Source organism: Harmonia axyridis, chromosome 5 (genome assembly GCF_914767665.1).
Source record: "Harmonia axyridis chromosome 5, icHarAxyr1.1, whole genome shotgun sequence".
Classification (NCBI taxonomy): Eukaryota; Metazoa; Arthropoda; class Insecta; order Coleoptera; family Coccinellidae; genus Harmonia; species Harmonia axyridis.
Genome location: NC_059505.1, coordinates 27,852,967 through 27,872,077, shown reverse-complemented (window position 1 = coordinate 27,872,077; position 19,111 = coordinate 27,852,967). Strand labels below are relative to the sequence as shown.

The following is a 19,111-nucleotide window of genomic DNA, read 5'->3' as shown; positions in this document are numbered from 1 at the left end:
AAGCTACAGCAGGTAACCAAAAAGTTCGTTGCTTTGGGTGACAAATATGCAGATGAAGATGACCACAAATAGATGGTAGATGTTGCCGATGTGAAATCACAAGATCTATGACATCAATTCAATTCTTGAATTGTCTGTACCTCATGCAATTGAACAGGTGATAATAACTTGTTAGGGAAATGATGTGGTTCTAGTGAAATTTTCCAGTATTGCTAATGATTTATTTTTGGAACCACTGTATCAGATTCCCATAACAGGATCAAGTCAGGCTCAACTGAATCTAAATGGTTCTGGCCTATTTGAATTTATCCTGAACTGAATTGTCCTTTTGTTCTGAATTGAATGTTCCTACACTTCAGTGCCTGAATTGAAATGTCCTTAATTTAAATTATTCCGAATTAAATATTCCTTTACTGTCGTTAATAAAATTATCTTGAACTGATGTGTCCTGAACTGAACCGACTTATCCTGATTCCAGAACTATTCTGAATTAAGGTGTTCTAAATTAATTTATCTTAAACTGAAGTTCTCCTATCTGAGCTGTCCCATTTAGATGTTTTTTTTCCTAAACTGCCATATTTCAATCGATCCCAAAACAAATTGTCCTAAACTGCAGTATCCTAAACTAATGTACTCTGATCTGAATTATCTGGACAAAGTGTCTATTTTTAAAATTCCAAAACATCAAGACGAGATCTTACTGGACCATACCTTCCAATCCATTGTTTTCCGAAATATTCATTCAGTTGGTCCTTACAGTCCAGCTATTATGAGCTGGGTAGTCATCCATTTGAAACTTACGTTTTGTCTGTTTTCCAGAGGCAATCGATTTGAAGATATAGTCCAGTAAGATGGCCACCAAGACCACAATTATTTAAGCGAGTTTTTTCAGAATTTTGTCCTCTCTCTTAACTTCTTTCTTATAATATGTACTAATAAAATGTAGTTCATTCGTTTGACTCGACAGATAAATTGACTGTTCTGGTAAGAGTAACTCCAATATCAGAGCAAACAACTGATTCAATCATTAAGGGCTTCAAAATGGAGGAAAATCATGTTTAAATTATTCATTACTTTTCGTTGTTATCATATAAGCCATGATATTGAGGCAGAAAACAAGTATCAAAATTGATATGTCATTCGAGATATCACTAAATGGGGTAGTTTCTGCTGAAAAGAAAATTTTTTGCTTTGATGATTGAACAATTTTGATGAGGCGTCAAGGATAACTTTATAATAATAACGTTTTTACACAAAATGTTGAATTGAAGAAATACCGTCAATATTCTGACCATGTGTTATATGACATTTTTGTTGAAAATCGCAAGTAAAATCTCGCCTTGAAGTTTTGTACTTGTTAAAGTAGACACCCTGTATATTCTATTATATCCTTTCTTTTTCTAAATTGTCTTATTCCAAAGTTTCCTTAATAAAATTGTCCTAGACTGAAGTACCTATCCTAAAATGAGTTATATTATTATAAACGGAATTATCCTATTCTAAGCTGTCTTGTTGGAATGAAGAATGTGATAAATTGCATTTAAAATTAATCTTCATTTCTCCTTTACTATTAGCGCACCAGTATCATGTCAAACTTGAAACATCAACCACTCCAGTCAATTTGGTCAGCTATGGAAAAATACAGATCACTCTCATTGGTGATACGCTACTGAATGAAACCTTCGTCCTAACAAGGTGAGTGTAAAAATAAACATAAGTACAGGTATATTGAAGATTTGTGTTTCAATTAAAATGAATTCACATCAATACTACCATTCGTAGAACCTTCTTGAAATAAATTACAAAATATAATTCTCAAATCATCAATATCCAATCGTATTGATAGTAAAACAAAGAAATCATAAAACTTCAATTTCAATGAACAACTAATCAGTTACGGTTATAATTGTTTTTTCTTCTATTTCTGTTAGTGTCATTTTGTATTTTCTGAAAATTGTCAAATTAGAATGGTCCACTCCAATAATTAAATAATAGGACTGAAATTCATGCATTCATTAATTGCCTATATTGAATTGTTGATACAGTAGATAAAAAATATAATTGACAGATATTCCGTAGGAAAGAAGATGAAGAAATGGTCCTGGGTCAATCTATTTCGAAAATCCTCGTACCTCATCCCATTCTAGCAGAACCTACAGCAATCCAAGTTCTTTACACCGCTTACAGCGGTTGGTTATCTTCCGGTTTAACACAATGGAGAATGGACAAAGTCACCCTGAGCGACAGCTTCGGTAAAATGTAAGAGATTTTTTTCCAATTTACATTGTAATACTTAATGTATTCGAACTTCCTTTTTACAGATCATCAGTGTGCAAGAAAAACTTAGTACTAGACTCAGGTATTCCTGTTACCCTACCGCTTTACCCAGGAGAATGTAACGTGCCTAAAGACGTCTACTACGAAGAAACCAAAAACAATGTTTTCGACACCAATAACACCTCTTACCCTCCAGATACGAGCAATTTCATCCCACCCCAAGCTTCTAAAACTAGTCATGAGGAGACCAAGAAAAGATTCCAACCAGACAAGTATTCCTCGATGTTCAGAGACGCGATAGATTTCTTGCACATACCTTGGAACAGGGAGAGGGAGAATAACGTGATAGATAACGAGCTCAACGAATCCGGTAGGGCACTGAACACGCGAATCATCAAGATTGGCGGAAATAACGATAACGAGTCGGAAATCGTCCGGGAAATCGTAGAGCCGATACTCAAGCCCCAGTCGATGAAGAACGCCAGATCGCACAACCCAGACAAACAGAAACCAGAAATAACCGAGCCGATTTTACGAGCAACCACATCGAAAAGTCGAGCGACAAAATCCGATCCCATCTTCAAGAACGATTTCATCAACAAACTGGCCAACGATCGGAAAGAAATCCAGTATAATTTTTACGATATCGAAGACGAAATTGCCTGGAATCCTCCTCAAAACATGATCGTTGACGAGAAAAACGACAAGAAGAAACGACAAGAAAGCAACACCGGCAATTTAGGAATGAATATTCCACCTCCAGAAAATCCGATAGAAGCAATCGTGACAACTGTTCAATTCTTACCAAGGAGGTTGGCCAGGATGTTCGAGCAGGCTGAAAAATACGCCAGAGAAACGATCCTTCCTTTGGTCAGCACCTACACCCCCAAATTCATCTCAGAGATCATAGCACCCAAACCCAAAGCAAAACCAAAATACGTACCTTTATCTTACGACGAAGAGGTACCAAAACCGTCAGCATCTGTCCAGATTCAAAACAGAGAAACGACCAATAAGACTAAACGTTTCGATCCACCACCCAAAATCAACACGACAGATCTCAAAAGTGAGGAATCTAAACTCACCACTCCATATACCCACATACAAAAAATCTATAAAAAAGGCGAGAAATTTGAGTTTGTTTTTCCAGACATAGCGTTCAAACCTATGTTGAACTTTACAACTAGGGAAACTCCTAGAAAAGCCAGACATGATTCTTCGAAAGTGCCAATACCAGTCGAGATGCCGAAAGAAATAGAACCCACAAAGAAGCCAGAAGAATCGTTGAAGAGGTCCCTAGAAACGTCGAGTGGAGAAAACGACAAAACCAATGGCATCTACATCGATTTGCCAGTGTTTGAAGGGACCCCTAAGACAAAATACATACCGCTGTCATTCGAAAGCTCAAGCAATAATAATAATTAGTTTTATTTATATTTATTTAAAAGATTATATTTAGAAACTTTGTAAATAACCTGTGACAAAATTTTACAATATAAATTGTTATTGAAAAACTTCACCGTTTCAGGGTGTGATGATATCTGAGTTAGCGCAGTGATCCAGAAACCTCTCCAAATCCTCTAGCCTCTTCACCTCTTGTTGAATGTGCTTGAAATGACCCCATCGTAATTCTTTCAGTTGTTTGATGTATGTAGGTTCTTCGTCTGAAAATTTCCCATATGAAAAAAAACTGAGCTTTTTTTTTAATCTTTGCTTAATTATTTCCTTTTATTGAGCAAAAAATTTCAATTCGAACGCACCATTAGATTTGAAAATATCAGAGCAATGAAATTTCAATTTCCATATGATCGAAAATAATGTGGACTTTGGCTATTATTGAACTTAGGTATTAGAGACTAGCACTTGAAAATTTCTAGATTTGCGTTCGAGACTTATCGTATTTACGGATGGATGGATGTACAGAATTGGATTTAACCACGAATTCTTCCTCGGCCAGATCAAATCAAATCGTTTGATATCGATATATTACAATAGTAATAAGGAACAAAATGATTCATGAAACGAATGCTTAAGAACAGATTCAAACCAGTTATGGTATTTAAAAATTTGAAATAATTGATGCCAATGGCTTTTGCGGTAAAAAATATTTTATTCAGTGCCATTGCAGATATAAATTCATTTATATCATCACTCCAAGTAAAAATATCGGCAAATTCAATTTTTGAGTTTTTCCTCAAATTTCATGAATGATATTCGCGTGCTATATAAGGATAAATCGAGTTTTAGGAATATGCGATTCCATCCGAATATTCTAAATAGCAATTATATTTTCTGAGAATTTCAGGGAGTTTGAAAAAAGTTTTTCCTTGAACGATTCATTAATAAAAATAATAAACATTCCATAACCCCCAATCCTCATAATTTAAAGAGGTGTTGGGTGTATATGCCGACAAATATTCTAATTTTCATGCAAAATAACCCTTAATTTATTCAAAGCATAAAATCCTCATTAGTCAGTTTAACAGCCAACTGCATTCGATGGAAATAAATTAATTAAAATTCATTAGTGTTCGAATTAGGTCCAATGGATATATTTTCGTGATATGGAATGAATTCTGATGCGTAAGCACAACAAAACGAGTTCTGGTAAATGTCATTTCCAAAAATGAAATTTTTATGATTTTTTAGAGGGATATCTTATGAATCTCGCAGATACGAATAGTAGTATTTTCCTTAATATATTGAGGTAAGTAATTTTCATTTTATTCTACACCTCAAGTGAGACTGATAACACCCAAATACAATTGACCTTTTTTTTTGCCCTGAGGCAGGGGGAAAGCTAATGCCTTCTCTAGCAACGGGCCATGAAAGATGTTAAATTTGCTGCTGGATTCGTACGGGACTTTCACCTAGCTGAAACCCCTTCCTCTATCTTAAAAGGGATCATCGGAAAAGGCTCTGACCAAGACATCTGATGATGATTGACCTACCTTTGGTATATACGGTGGAAGATTCATAATCTGAAGTTATTTTTCCTGAAGGTGCGATCCCTGTGTTCCTCACTATTCTATTGACAGCTTTGATTGGATTCAAGTCCTGGAACTATCAAAATTCTTATTTAATCAATTCAAAATTTTCTGATCAGAATATAACTAAAATGTCATTTTGCATAAGATCAAATATAGAATTACAGAAGAACAGTCAGAAATATTTGAGCCAGCAACTCTCTCAGATGTGTCATCCTGCATAATTTTTCATAACAAAGCTGGACATAAAGTTATTCAAACTAAAATGCCCGAAACATGAAGCCTATAGATCTATGAGCTCTTCCCCCCAAAAATAAATTACATCTTAGTTTATAACACTCAGAATCATTCAGGAACAGAGCTTCAATGAATGAGCTGCTCCACAAAAGATAAGAAAGTTAAAAAAATCTGGGTCCATTTCAAAAGTTGCCGATTCATGTCCACCAAATGTTAATTTATGAGAAATACATTTTTGACTTTCTTATACCTGAATAGTTTTTTTGGCTCCCCGTTTCAAGACTTCTTCAGTTTCAGGCAAATTCATGTCAGTTATTGTTTCACGTTCTTATAATCAATTTTGATCCTAACTCTGAAAATTTGTTTTACAATAATGCCTAGACGTAAAAATAGTGTGGATGAAGCCAATAGAGCTATTGGTATTATCGAGGCGAAACGTAATCAGAGAAATATTGCAAATTTCCTTCAAGTTAGTGGAAGCGTAGTTTCCAGACTCGTCCATCGATTTCGAGAAACTGGAAATGTGACAAAAGACCGAGGAGTGGATGTCCAAAATGGGTTTCTGACTGTGTCTACCAGTAGGGAGTATTTGTCGAATCATACAACGGCTTTTGAACGCCTCTGGTATTTTAGTTTGGATTTAGTTCATCGAAAACTTCGAGGAGTTAATCGATGGAGGTCTGTATTGTTCACAGATGAGTCGAGATATGGACGGTTATGGTATAGTCGACGTGTTCAGGTATGGAGCCATCCTCTGGTGCCAGATATCGCAGATCGATCCAGGAAGTTCATCCGTTCAGTTCAGAGGTGGAACAATTCCTGTTCGGGTAGGCATTTATTTCATAAGACGTACAGGTTGGTTGGATGGTTGGTGGCGCAAATTTATATAGAGCAAATTGTTGTCAATATCATCCTTTTTTATGCTGCTATTGGGTCAAATTCCTTATTTTTGGACGATAAGGCGTCATCTCATCGTGAGAGAATTGTCGATAAAACTCTGGACATTCATGGTATTCCAAATTTGGCTCTGCCCTCTCGGTCGCCAGACCTCAACTCATTGAACATGCTTAGTATCATCAACCATCTCCAGATATACTTTAAGACAACTCTGTAAAGTAAGTTCTCAAGTTGTGGTTAATAATCGAGAAGACTATGCATTTTCTTCTCCTTTATCATGAAACAAAAATGATATAGATAGTGAGTACACATTTAGAATTCTTATATTCAAAAATAGGTGAGAAAAAATAGTACTTTAGATTCCGCCCCAAAATGTCTGAACATAAATTGTCTGGAGCTGTATATTTTCTTCAGTATTATAGTACGCGCGCAGATTCACCTAGCCAACAGATCTATCTCGCCTACAAATCGTTTTTGATCACAAATTCACCTCGCATCTCGGGCTATCTGATCCACAGATCTATTTATGCCAAAGATCAGTAAGAAGTATCAACAGAAGACGAGAATTTTGGGTGGAGGTATCAGGAAAATTGAAATCCAAAATACTTATTTTTTTTTTTATTTTTGTCCGGTTTTTGAAACATCCTAGTCAACCGGATTGGGCGAATCCCTTCGCGGAATCTTTTTTCAGGGTTCTGACATTTCTATGACTTCAGAAACTATTTTATGTGTATGTACCCACATTCCTGCGGTAAAAAAACACTTTTTTTTCTGTGACCATTTTTTTCGATCCGGCTCGGTTAAGATGATAAAAGGTTGATGAAAATCCATAAAAATTCAATTTTCTGATATATCTCGCGAATGGTTTTATCGAAGGGATCCTTTTCGAAATACAGTTTGTCATGATGTCATTTGTTCTTAAAAATGATTGCAACATACCCACAGAAATGAATACCAGCCATATTATCACATTTACAAATTAAGAATTGAAGTACAGGATTATTGGTCATTATAGTTATATAGTTTTATGTTGCTGTGTTTGTCAATTTGGCAACGTTTGAAAATTTAATGACCGCAGATTAATATCATCAAGTTATTTATATGAAAATGACAAGTTAAATGGATGCCTCTTGTACCAAACTGAATAAACCACGATAATAAATGATTGTATAGATATTAATATCAGAGCTAATTTGGGTGGTTGAAAGTTGAATTCGTTATTATAATCGAAAATGAAATAGAAACGCAACGAAATATAGTGATTTATTGTAATATAGTTAAATAATACTTCGTTCGCCAAATGGAAAGGAAAAAGTGAGAATAAGCTGGTTTTTCTAATGCAGTATTTGTTGAAGAACAGACATTGCTATCAGATGCGTGCATTTTTAATGATGTTGGGGAAACAAACCTTCCTATCAAACCCGTACATCTGTTAGTAATGTCTGTTTTTCCAAGAGTATTCTTATGCTTATGAAAACTCTCAGCTGAATCCGATAAAATGGTAAAGAAAAAGAGTGTTTTTTTTTACCTCAAGAATCAACTTTTAAAATATATGTACAAGTCAAAAACTAAGCCTTTAAATGATATTATCGAAGGAATATTTCGAATCTCTCGATTTTATTCCGCATAGTTGTCATCATCAATTCAGCCTTTCAAATCTTAAACTTAACCACTGACATCAGATATTCTTGACACTATCAGCATTGTGCGGTCATGACTGTCTTCTTATTTCTAGATTATGTGAGTTACGACATTAGTCAAAAAAAATCATTATCTTGTCTAAATTAAAGCTTCTACTATAAAAAAACAAATATTGACATCAGTACCTAAACTATATCCGAAATATGGACATGTTACAATTTCGTTTTTTTGATCAATTTTAGCAGAATAATAACAACATTCATAAGTTAATAGTTGACTTATCGTAACTAATCGAGAAAAATTAGGAAAAACTTGGAAACAAAAAAATCCAGGCAGCAGCCTAATGGAAAAATTGAGACCTGTTAATTTTTCTGAATTTTTCGTATGCTGTAGAATATGACCACTTGAACAAGAAAGTTTATGTGTCCGACTCAATTCTATTACAATTTTTTGAGATATAGGGTGTCGAAGTTAGAATATGGCATTTCCGTAAAATAAAATTTCTCGTTGAAAAACATCTTGAATGAAACAAAAAGTTGTATAAGTACAATGAATTTTTCATACAGAGTATTTTGTATTTCTATTATGAAAGGTATTGTACAGGGTATTCCAAATTCGATGCTCTCTAGGCATCTGATCTATACAGATAGGTCTCAGAGAATTTTTTTTTCGAAATAATTAGATATCATAAGGCAAATAATAGATATATAGAGTCGTTTTCGAGTAACAAGGCGTTTCTGAAAAAGACGTTTTTTCAGTAATTTTAAAGTTCATAAGATACCCAAAATAGATATAGCGAAATATTTGAAAGTTATTTTCCAAGAAACGTCCTGTGACTCGAAAACGAATCAAGATATATATATGCTTTCCTTTTTGATATCTAACTGAAAGGGGGTCCTTGAGGATTATAATAAATTAGTAGGATCCCACTACAGTAGAGACAATGTTGAAAGGCGATTGCCACGTAAAACTTTCATAGAAAAATTCCTCTCTACAAATACTCCGGAATTCGAGAGGAAATTAATATTCAGTTATTAGGCTTCGCCTCCAGTGAACTCTCAATTCCCCAGTTCTTAGTTTACAGATTTTAAATGAATTTTTCCATTAAAATTATGAAAATATCATTTTTCTCTGAAGAATTATCAGCTTCTTCATTTAAAGAAAATTATGTATACAACTAGCTGGATGAATCGAAAATCTTTTTTCAAAGCGAAAGAAGATTGAAAATTGAGTAAGGAAATCAGTAAGCAACTTGATTCATGTTATCAATATCAACTAATGCTGGTCGACAATTCCGACTATGAGTCATCAAAAGCTGAATTGATTGCTTTTACTATAACCGGCAAAGAACTCGGCCACCTCAAATTTTGCATAAGTTCGTTGTCCAAAAACTTTCAGAATTTTTCATCATTTCAATTGTTTCTACGCCAGATTAGATATATATTTTTTGGTACTAAAACAAACTCTAGAAAAGTTTTCCAAAAATGTTGAAAGCGTATTCATAGAGTGAAACAAAAACATATATTTGTAGTTTTGAAATATATACTCGATTTCAATTGTTTCTACACCCAATTGAAGATACTTTTTTCGAGATAATCCGGTATAAAGCATTTATTATCCTCGATTAATAATAATAATAATACTAAAATTGATTTTTCAAATTTTTCCATTAGTGATAAATAAAAATACTGACGAAGTGAATTTCAATTGAACGCTTTCAGATTATATTCAATTGAAAATTTCAAAAGAACATTTATTAGCCATTCAAAAAAAAAATAATCACCAACATTGTTTATTATTTGAGTGTCTGACAAATATTCTTTTTGGAATCTACAATTAAATTCAATCTGAAAGCGTTAAAATACATCACGTCAATCTTTGTACTTTCATTTATCACTAAGGGAAAAATTTGAAAAATTAATTTTTGTAGAATTTCGTGGAAGAAGGATTTTCAATGGGAAAAGAATCATCGCAGCCCTACATCTACGACACTGTATATTTTTGGAAGTAGGCACTTACCGAATTCAAAACATTACGTTATATAGAGTTCAATATCTAAAAGTTAAAACAATGAATGTAATAATATAAGAGTTATAAAAAAATGATTTTGTTTCAAACCTTATCACCCTGTATCTCGAAAACGAAGCTTGTTACGATATATGTTTATATGAACTCTTCTTCATGGACTCTTATCTATCTACGGATCCCTAACTATCCGACGTCAAAGTTATTGAACTAAAATCTTGATCACCCTGTATATGGAAATGTGATTACAATTTTTTGACTATGTGATATCTGGTGATGCAGAAATTCTGTGTATGTTCAATATTCATGGTTTTTATCCGAAATAAGTTTCTAACAAATAATATTTGGATGTGGTTCAATTCAAGATGTGTGTTTTCATCATTGGAACATAAGACTTGCTGGCAGCCATTCAAAATCCACATATGGTGAAGATATATTCCTTTAAATATCTTCATTATGTGAATCAAATAGTGTTAACCACTCTTCTTTATGAGATGTATATTATAAAATATATAGCAAGAATAATAAACCTAAAAATAAGCATCGTTTCCCATTCATCATTTTAGTTCTTCCATCCCTAAATAAAAGGACCCAAGTTGAATAAATATCTATAAAGCCAAAGCCCCTAGAACTGTTTTTTTTTATTTAACGATCCTTCTTATTTCATCCTATTTATACGTTCCAGAAGGAACTCAACCATCAAAACAGGAAAGATAAAAATTCATTATTCATAAAAAAAGAAATCAATGGAGTTTCGAGAACCTCTCTATCACCTTATCAGAACATGTTGTTACTCGAAACTCGGATGTTTTTCAGTCCATAAAGACATGAGAGGACTTCACGAACTTGCCGAAAAATAACATTAAATTTTCATTCTTCCTTCCCTTGCGCCCTGGAGAATTTGTGAGAGGCTGGCTAAAAGGGAACAAAACGTTACGTTTTTTGCGATTTCGCTCCGAACACAATCTACGCCATAAGTTCTGGAATCCTGAAGGTCGCATGATTTTGTCACCAGATAAGCATGAAAAAGGAAAGCTCATTATGGCTTGTTTAGGCCATAATGAATAACGGAAATACACACTTTTGGTTGATTATTTGCAATAATCAATCGAAATAGAATTTTTGAAGACGACCTGAAATTTTCACAATTTACGTTTTGGAATGAGCAGAGTACTGAAATAAAAAATATGCCATTCGACAGGTAAATACTACTGGGTCGGTAATTATTTTCATTATTCTTTGTATTTGTAAATATACAGGGTGTCCCAAATTCGATGCTCACTGATAGCATCTGGAGAACTATAAAACATAGAGAAAAATCTTCAAGGACCCTCGAGCTCTTTTTTCGAATTGATCTGATACCAGAAAGCAGATCATAGATGTCTGGATTCGTTCTCAAGTTACATACAAGACACAAAATAAATTAGATGTCCAAATAAATGAAACATTTTTTTTCTTATAATAATAATAATAATAATAATAATAATACATTCTAGGAGAAGAATAACACGAGTTTCTCCGACTGCTGAAGGTGCTGTGCAGGATCCCCAACCAGCACTCACCCAAGCAGGTCTACCAAGAAGACGCATGAAATGGACAAGTTCGATAAATGAAACGATCATGCGCATATACTATGAAGTAACTAATATGGAAGAGGATAAAATAGGCTACCGGCAAAAGCTGTTTGCAGAATTCCACAGAAACTATCCCGAACTTCAAGTTTCTGAACAAAGAGTAGCCGACCAATACCGGGTCATATTGAGAAATAAACTTGTACCCGATGAGAGACTCAACACCATAAAAAATGAAGTCCAACTGAGGCTACAGAATAGGAACCTCACTAACAACGAAGTGACAATTGAAGAAAACTACGATTGTGCTGAAAACCAACACAACATCAATGCACAAATTAATACAGAGGAACAAAACAGCGGAGATTTGGAACTAGTAAGAGATGAGCAATGGCAGAATATACAAACTGCGACTATGGAAAACCGAGAAGAAAGTCGAAGAGATCTTTCAGAGCAATTATCTGTTACAATGAATAGATATTTCATAGAATTCGAGGGTACTGATCCTCTTAATCGACCAATTCTTCCTAGACTGAAGTCATCGAAAAAACTCTCACATATTCTGCACTTAATGAACAAAGAGATAATTCCACCGTTTTTTTCGAATGACCAAAACCTAGAGTCATTGCATCTTATTACCTACTGTGCAGCCTCTACAATATCAGCAGTGCTCGGTGTGAAGCCAAAACCTAGAAGTGAGCAACCAGCACAGAAAAAACAGCATAACAAACCACATTGGCAAAATAGGCTAGAAGCAAAAGTACATAGCCTCCGACAAGATATAGGAAGGTTAACACAATTTGAAAAAGGTTCTCCGTCGAGAAAACTACAGAAAATAGTGGATGCAATTATGGATCGCCATAGGCGACATGCAAACTACGACGCCAACAATGAAAGTGCTCAAGAAACTCTAGATACACTCAAACAAAAATTAAGTGTATACTCTGAACGACTGAGAAGATACAATGAGAGCTATAAACGAAAACATGAAAATATGATTTTTGAAAACTCCGAAAAAAACTTTTATAGAATGCTTAATGAACAAACGTCAACTAAATTAGTGAGTCCTCCAAGCGCCGAAGATATGGAGAGTTTTTGGACCGATCAACTGTCAACACCAACTCCTTTTAACTCCAAAGCGCGTTGGATAAGAAGAGAGGAGAAATCCTGTGAGACCATAGAAAGTATGCCACATAGTGTAATAACGTCTGAAGAACTACAGGAAATATTGAAGAACACTCACAATTGGAAATCTCCAGGCCCAGATGGAATTCACAACTTCTGGTTGAAGAAGTTTTGGTGTCTGCACGGCAGGCTAGTCGAATACATAAATAACATAATACATAATCCAACAGAAATGCCAACATTTTTAACAACAGGTATCACTTACCTTATACCGAAGGATTTCCAAAACACTATGGATCCATCAAAATATAGACCTATAACATGCCTACCAACAATATACAAAATCATCACATCATGTTTAGCATCTCGTATCTACAAACATTGCGAGAAAAATAAAATAATAACAACACAGCAGAAAGGATGTTCCAAGAATGCACAAGGATCGAAGGAACAGCTGGTAATAGATTCCATCATATGCAATCAAGCCTTCAAGAAACATAGAAACCTTTTCATGACTTATTTTGATTATAAGAAGGCTTTCGACTCACTTCCACATGGCTGGCTGAAGAAAATTTTGGAGATATACAAGATCGATCCAATTATAACCAATTTTCTAAAGCTTGCAATGGACAATTGGAAAACGAACATCGAGCTTTCCACGGCAAACATAAAAACCAAACTGATTCCAATTAAGAAGGGAATTTTCCAAGGTGACTCCTTGAGCCCTTTATGGTTCTGCTTGGCGCTGAACCCACTCTCTAAACAGCTAAACGCTACTGAAAAGGGTTTCAACATTAAAGGAAATAATAGTACTACCACCCTCAATCATTTGCTGTACATGGATGATTTGAAACTGATAACAGGCAATAAGAACCACCTAGAAATTATGGTCAAACTAGTGGAACATTTTTCGAAAGATGTAGGTATGGAATTCGGATTGGACAAATGTCGTACTCTCAGCGTAGTGAGAGGAAGAATACAAGATGAACCGATCACTCTCGCAAATGGACAGCAAATAGAAGCAATGAAATCGGACGATCTTTATAAATATCTTGGAATGAAACAGAATAGACGAATCAACCACCAAAGAATGAAGCAAGACTTAACGACTGAGTTCATTAGGAGAACCAAAAAAATCTTAAAAACAAACCTCAACAGCAGGAACATGACGAGAGCCATCAACACATATGCATGTTCAATTCTAACATACTCATTCGGTATAGTTCCATGGAGCAAAACAGACATCGAAAACTTGCAACGTAAAATGAGAACGTTGATGACAAAAGCAAACAAGCACCATCCGAAAAGCAGCATTGAGAGGACTACACTGCCGAGAAATAAAGGAGGCAGGGGTCTTACGGACATCATGGAACTTGCTGGTGGGCAGATAGAAAGCCTACGGGAATACTTCAGAGATCAAGCAAGTACATCAGAGTTCTACAAAATACTGTGTGAAGCAGACGAATCAACACCTTTACAACTTCACAAGGAGCAATTTTCATACAACCACCAGACAAACCAAGAAAAACTGGATAGATGGAGAGAGAAGCCCCTGCATGGAAGACATTTCAACGAGGTGAACCAGGATCATGTCGACATTGAAGCGTCGAACTATTGGCTCACATCAGGTGCAATGTACCCAGAAACAGAAGGTTTTCTCTTAGCCATCCAAGATCAAGTGATCTCAACTAGAAATTACTGCAGACATATCATAAAGGATCGAACTATTACCGACGATCGATGCCGATATGGGTGTCTAACAAATGAGACAATACAACATATCACGGGTGGATGTCAGATGTTTGCAGGAAATGAATATAAAGAGAGACACGATGCAGTGGGGAAGATATTACACCAAGAAATGGCAACTAAATTAACACTAATTCAATCTGAAAAAGTACCATACTACAAGTACCGACCGGAGACCATCCTGGAAAACGAACGCTATAAACTGTACTGGGATCGTACAGTTTTGACTGATAAAACAGTCCCTCACAACAGGCCAGATATATTGCTAGTTGATAAACATCAAAAGGCAGCTATACTCATCGACGTAGCAATACCTAATAACAACAACATGCGTCAAAAAGAGGTCGAAAAAATTTCAAAATATAGGGACCTCGAATTTCAGATAAAGCGCCAGTGGGGAATGATATCAACGAGAACTATTCCAATTATCATCTCAACAACAGGAATAGTACCCAAAAATCTCAAGAGAAATATCAAGCAACTAGGGCTTAGTGAGTATATATGTAATGTAATGCAAAAAGCTGTTCTTTTAGGTACTGCAAGGACGGTGAGAAAATTCCTAGGAAGCGAAGGACAGGTCCAAGGATCGCGTGTAAGAGGACCAGAAGTTCGACGACAACCAGGGGGACCACAAGGACCGGACACGACCGAGCTCTACCCTTTTGATATTTTAAATATCTGGGATTGAGTGAATGTTCCTCTTAGCGAGGAGTGAGAAGCCGACGGCGAGGAGAAATCCTACGCGTATAGGCAAAAGTCGGATATTTATATATCTCATCAAAAAAAATGGAGTCTGCTATCCGTTTCAAAGATATTGAGTTTTTGAATTCATTTTTTGTTGGGACACCTCATATATAAAATTTTTTTTTATTATTTATTCAAAATGTAAGACCCATTTTATTAAGTCACTGTAGTATTCTTCAGTTGAATAAATTTCGCCATTTTTTGTTTTTATATAAGCTCTACCAAGTCCGATTAATAAAACAATTTGCATCATAAAAAAATCCTCGACTGGGACTGTAAAAATGAATTTATCGACTTTTTCTTCAGTGAAAATTTTGGATTTGACCTTTTTCTTGATAAACATTATTAACGTACCATATTTGTCGATTTCCACTCTTGCTCTCAATTGTGAAAAATCCATAAAAATTACGGTGCATATTATTCTGCGAGTTTAGCAAAATACGCTAATAGAATAGCTGCTTCAGCACCTTGAATATGTTTTTTCCCCGATCGCAAAAACTGAATATTCTTTCTCATAGTATAAAATCTTGACTTTTCAGAGAGAAAATCTGAACGCTATTGCTGCATCTAAAATTCAGTGCTTACCTAAAATCAACAGTTTACCAGAAGTTTGAATTCTTGTGATTTTTAAAAGATTTCCCACCTTACTTAATTTTTCCTTAATTCTTTATACGTTGACCAAATTTGATTATAAAATTAAGGATTATTTTTGTGACCAGCGAGAAATCCGGATCTAACATCGTAAGAGAGAATAAATGAAGCAGCGAGAAGATTGCGAATAAATTTTAGGCAACTGACAAAATAAGAAAGAGGACACGTGCACGTTTAATTGCAATAAAAAATATTTAATTCATTACTTCTCTTTATTTGCTTCTTTTCCTTTCAAATCAAAATCTGATAATCCTTACGGAAACTTTTTTTAGGAAATAGGGAAGTTCTTAAAATGATTTTGTCAAACATGAATTGTGGAATTCAAAAATTGCATGCAAATTTATATCCGAAATTTACTATTATTTTTTTTAATATACCAACTTTCAAATCATAGCACTTCTGATTCAACATCTAATACAGTATTTTTTTGCTTTTTTCATACATATCATATCCTTTTCTGATGAAAATAATCCTAAATTCAGATCAAAATTGGTCGACAATCGATGAAAAAAGAAATAAGGTGAGAAATGTAATGAAAAACACACAAGAATTCAAAAATCCCAGAAACTGTTGATTTTCGGTTATCATTAAATTTGGCTCAATCGTCTAAATTGGAAACACTCTGTATATTTTTCTGACAGTTGAGAATTGTTGATTTGTGTAGCTATCGACATCCTTGTTGATAGGATAAAGTCTAACAATATGCAATTTGAAATACTTGTTGCCATAAATTTCATGAGACTCTCCTATGGATAGCAATTATACAATGATGGCAGGTATGTATATCTACTTTCGTGAGAATAGTTATTTATAAAATAAGGGCAGAAAGCATTGATATCCTTCTACGAGTTCAAAATTGAACAACGAGCTACGAAGTGGCGAGCTTTTTAATGAAAGAGTAGTAGAATGAGCCTTCTTTACGAGTATCATACATTATTTTCTCTAACTCACTGGGTTTTTATTGAAATTAATGGAATATTTCAATGAATATCGTTTAGTGATATTTGCATTAAAAACTGTGGGTTGGCAGAACAGTTCTCTGCATCACCAATCTGACAGATAATATTTGAATCCGTAACAAGAGAGTTCCAAGTACCAACATATAATAATGAAATATAACCATGAAATATGTGGCAGGATGAACGGATAAGCCACAGAATTATAGAAACAGCTTGATACAATTATTAGTACAAAAGTGAAACAAAGTATGCATACCAACCCTTTCAGTCCTTTCGTTCGCCATCGTGCCCAATTCTTTGCTGAGTGCTCTGTCAATCAAGTTCACGATGTAGCTCTTCGAACGATGCAGATCCAAGGCAGACGTGTCATCCAGAGTTGTGGCTCTGGATCCAGTTCGGCTGTCGAAACCCGAGGACCTATCTTCCGTCAAATTATCCGACCTCACGTTCGTCGAATCGACGGTTCTCGTCTCGGTTTCTTCTGTTCGATGATTTCCTTCATCACGTGCCTTTGCCATTTTGTCGGATATTTCCTTCAGATTGAAAATTTCCTCTTCTACATCCTGAAAAACCATCACAGCGAACGGTGAAAGTGAAATGGCCCACAAGGGAACCGATACTGTATCGACTCGTGCCTTAAATATTGATGGTAGAAGACAGTAGGAAGACAGGCTTTATGGAGAAAGAATCCCAGGCCAGCCCATAGAGTACCAAACAGATATAGAGAGAGTACACGCAATTTTTCCTTGTCCCCAACATGGTTAGATTACGTTGTCGGATTGTGATATACACTGCGCAAAAAAATTAACGCACATTCTGAAAATTTTTATTGAAAGTTACCTCTACATTGACTTTAGAACTCATTTTTTATGTTCTCTCGGGAAGGTTTTGAACAAAACAAGACACATTAAATGGAAGAAAAATTCAGGATTTCATCGAATCTTATGTGAAATAAGAGAAATAAACAATTTTCGAAATACTGGAATGCTGATAAGTGATTTAATACTTGGTATTTCCACCCCTTGCGTTAATTACAGCTCGGGTACGACGGTTCATACTCAAAATGAGTGATCTTGAAATGTTCTGATCTAATCCTTTCCAGATTTCTCTGAGTTGGATTCTTAAGTCATTAAGAGTAGCTGGATGATTTTCTGAACTTCTCAGCCTCCTATTGAGGTTGTTCCAAACCTCCTCAATCGGATTGAGATCTGGACTTCTTGCTGGCCATTCCATTCGAGAGACATCAACCTCTTCAAGGTACTTCTGAACGATGCGCGCACGATGGGGTCTGGCATTATCGTCCATAAAAATGAAATTTTCATCAATGTATGGGGCAAATGGCATTACATGCTCTTCAAGAATGTTCCTTATATACCTATCAGCATTCATAGCTCCATTATCAACGACCACTAGGTCTGTGCGAGCAGTCAAAGATATTCCACCCCATACCATAATCGATCCTCCCCCGAAACCAGTAGTATTCAGGAAATTGCACTGAGCATATCTTTCATGTGGACGTCTGTATACAAGGAAACGTCGATCACAATGGTAGAGGCAGAATCTAGACTCATCTGTGAAGAGAACTCTTTTCCAATTAGCCTCTTCCCAATGGATATGCTCTCTCGCAAAATCCAAACGCGCCCTTCGATGGGCTGGTGTAAGAGCTGGGCCTCTTGCCGCGACACGAGGCCTTAAATCATATTCTCTGAGGCGATTTCTTATTATATGAGTGCTAATTTGCACCCCATGAGTTTGCTCAAGCTGATTTTGAAGGAGGCGAGCGGTTGCAAACCGTTGTCTCAACGAAGAAACTCTCAAGTAACGTTCTTGAATGGCAGTTGTTACCCGTGGTCTACCCTGTCGTCCATGTCCTGGTCTTCGGACATTCATACCTGTCTCCCTGAATCGCTGCAACATTCTGGACACACTTGTATGGGAAACTCCAAACCTTTCTGCAATTCTTGTGTATGTCCACCCTTCTTCTCGCAAAACTACCGCTTGGGCACATTCCTCTTGGGTCAAATTGCGTGTTTCGCGTTGTATAGCGATCGAGTGTAGAAAATCAAACGAAAGAAAAACTATTGATCACTAGAATTGATCGAGAACAACTGATTTCAGAATGGAGCCAATACATTCAAGATCTTTTTTTATTCCTGCTGGGAAAAAACATCTGTATTGAACGTTGAAAGTAGATAACATATGCATGCATAATTCTGATAAAAATAATTATCATTGAGAACACCTTCAG

General features: G+C 35.4%; 2 protein-coding genes across 4 annotated transcripts in view; one reads left to right on the top strand and one right to left on the bottom strand.

Moving 5' to 3' along the window:
• Positions 1–3,791, top strand: part of LOC123681176 — a 70,772-nt gene extending 66,981 nt beyond the window's left edge. The window contains exons 8-10 of the mRNA XM_045619414.1: positions 1,575–1,695; positions 2,080–2,259; positions 2,322–3,791. Coding sequence (XP_045475370.1) covers positions 1,575–1,695; positions 2,080–2,259; positions 2,322–3,702 — 1,682 coding nt within the window. The 3' untranslated portion in view covers positions 3,703–3,791. The remainder of the gene's footprint in view (positions 1–1,574; positions 1,696–2,079; positions 2,260–2,321) is intronic.
• Positions 3,699–19,111, bottom strand: part of LOC123681177 — a 61,414-nt gene continuing 46,001 nt past the window's right edge. The window contains exons 6-8 of one of the 3 annotated variants that reach the window (XM_045619415.1): positions 17,124–17,426; positions 5,229–5,340; positions 3,699–3,941 (exon numbers count right to left, since the gene is read on the bottom strand). In XM_045619415.1, coding sequence (XP_045475371.1) covers positions 3,802–3,941; positions 5,229–5,340; positions 17,124–17,426 — 555 coding nt within the window. In that variant the 3' untranslated portion in view covers positions 3,699–3,801. Of the gene's footprint in view, positions 3,942–5,228; positions 5,341–17,119; positions 17,427–19,111 lie in introns of those variants that run through there. The other 2 variants (XM_045619416.1, XM_045619418.1) reach the window with 2 other exon arrangements.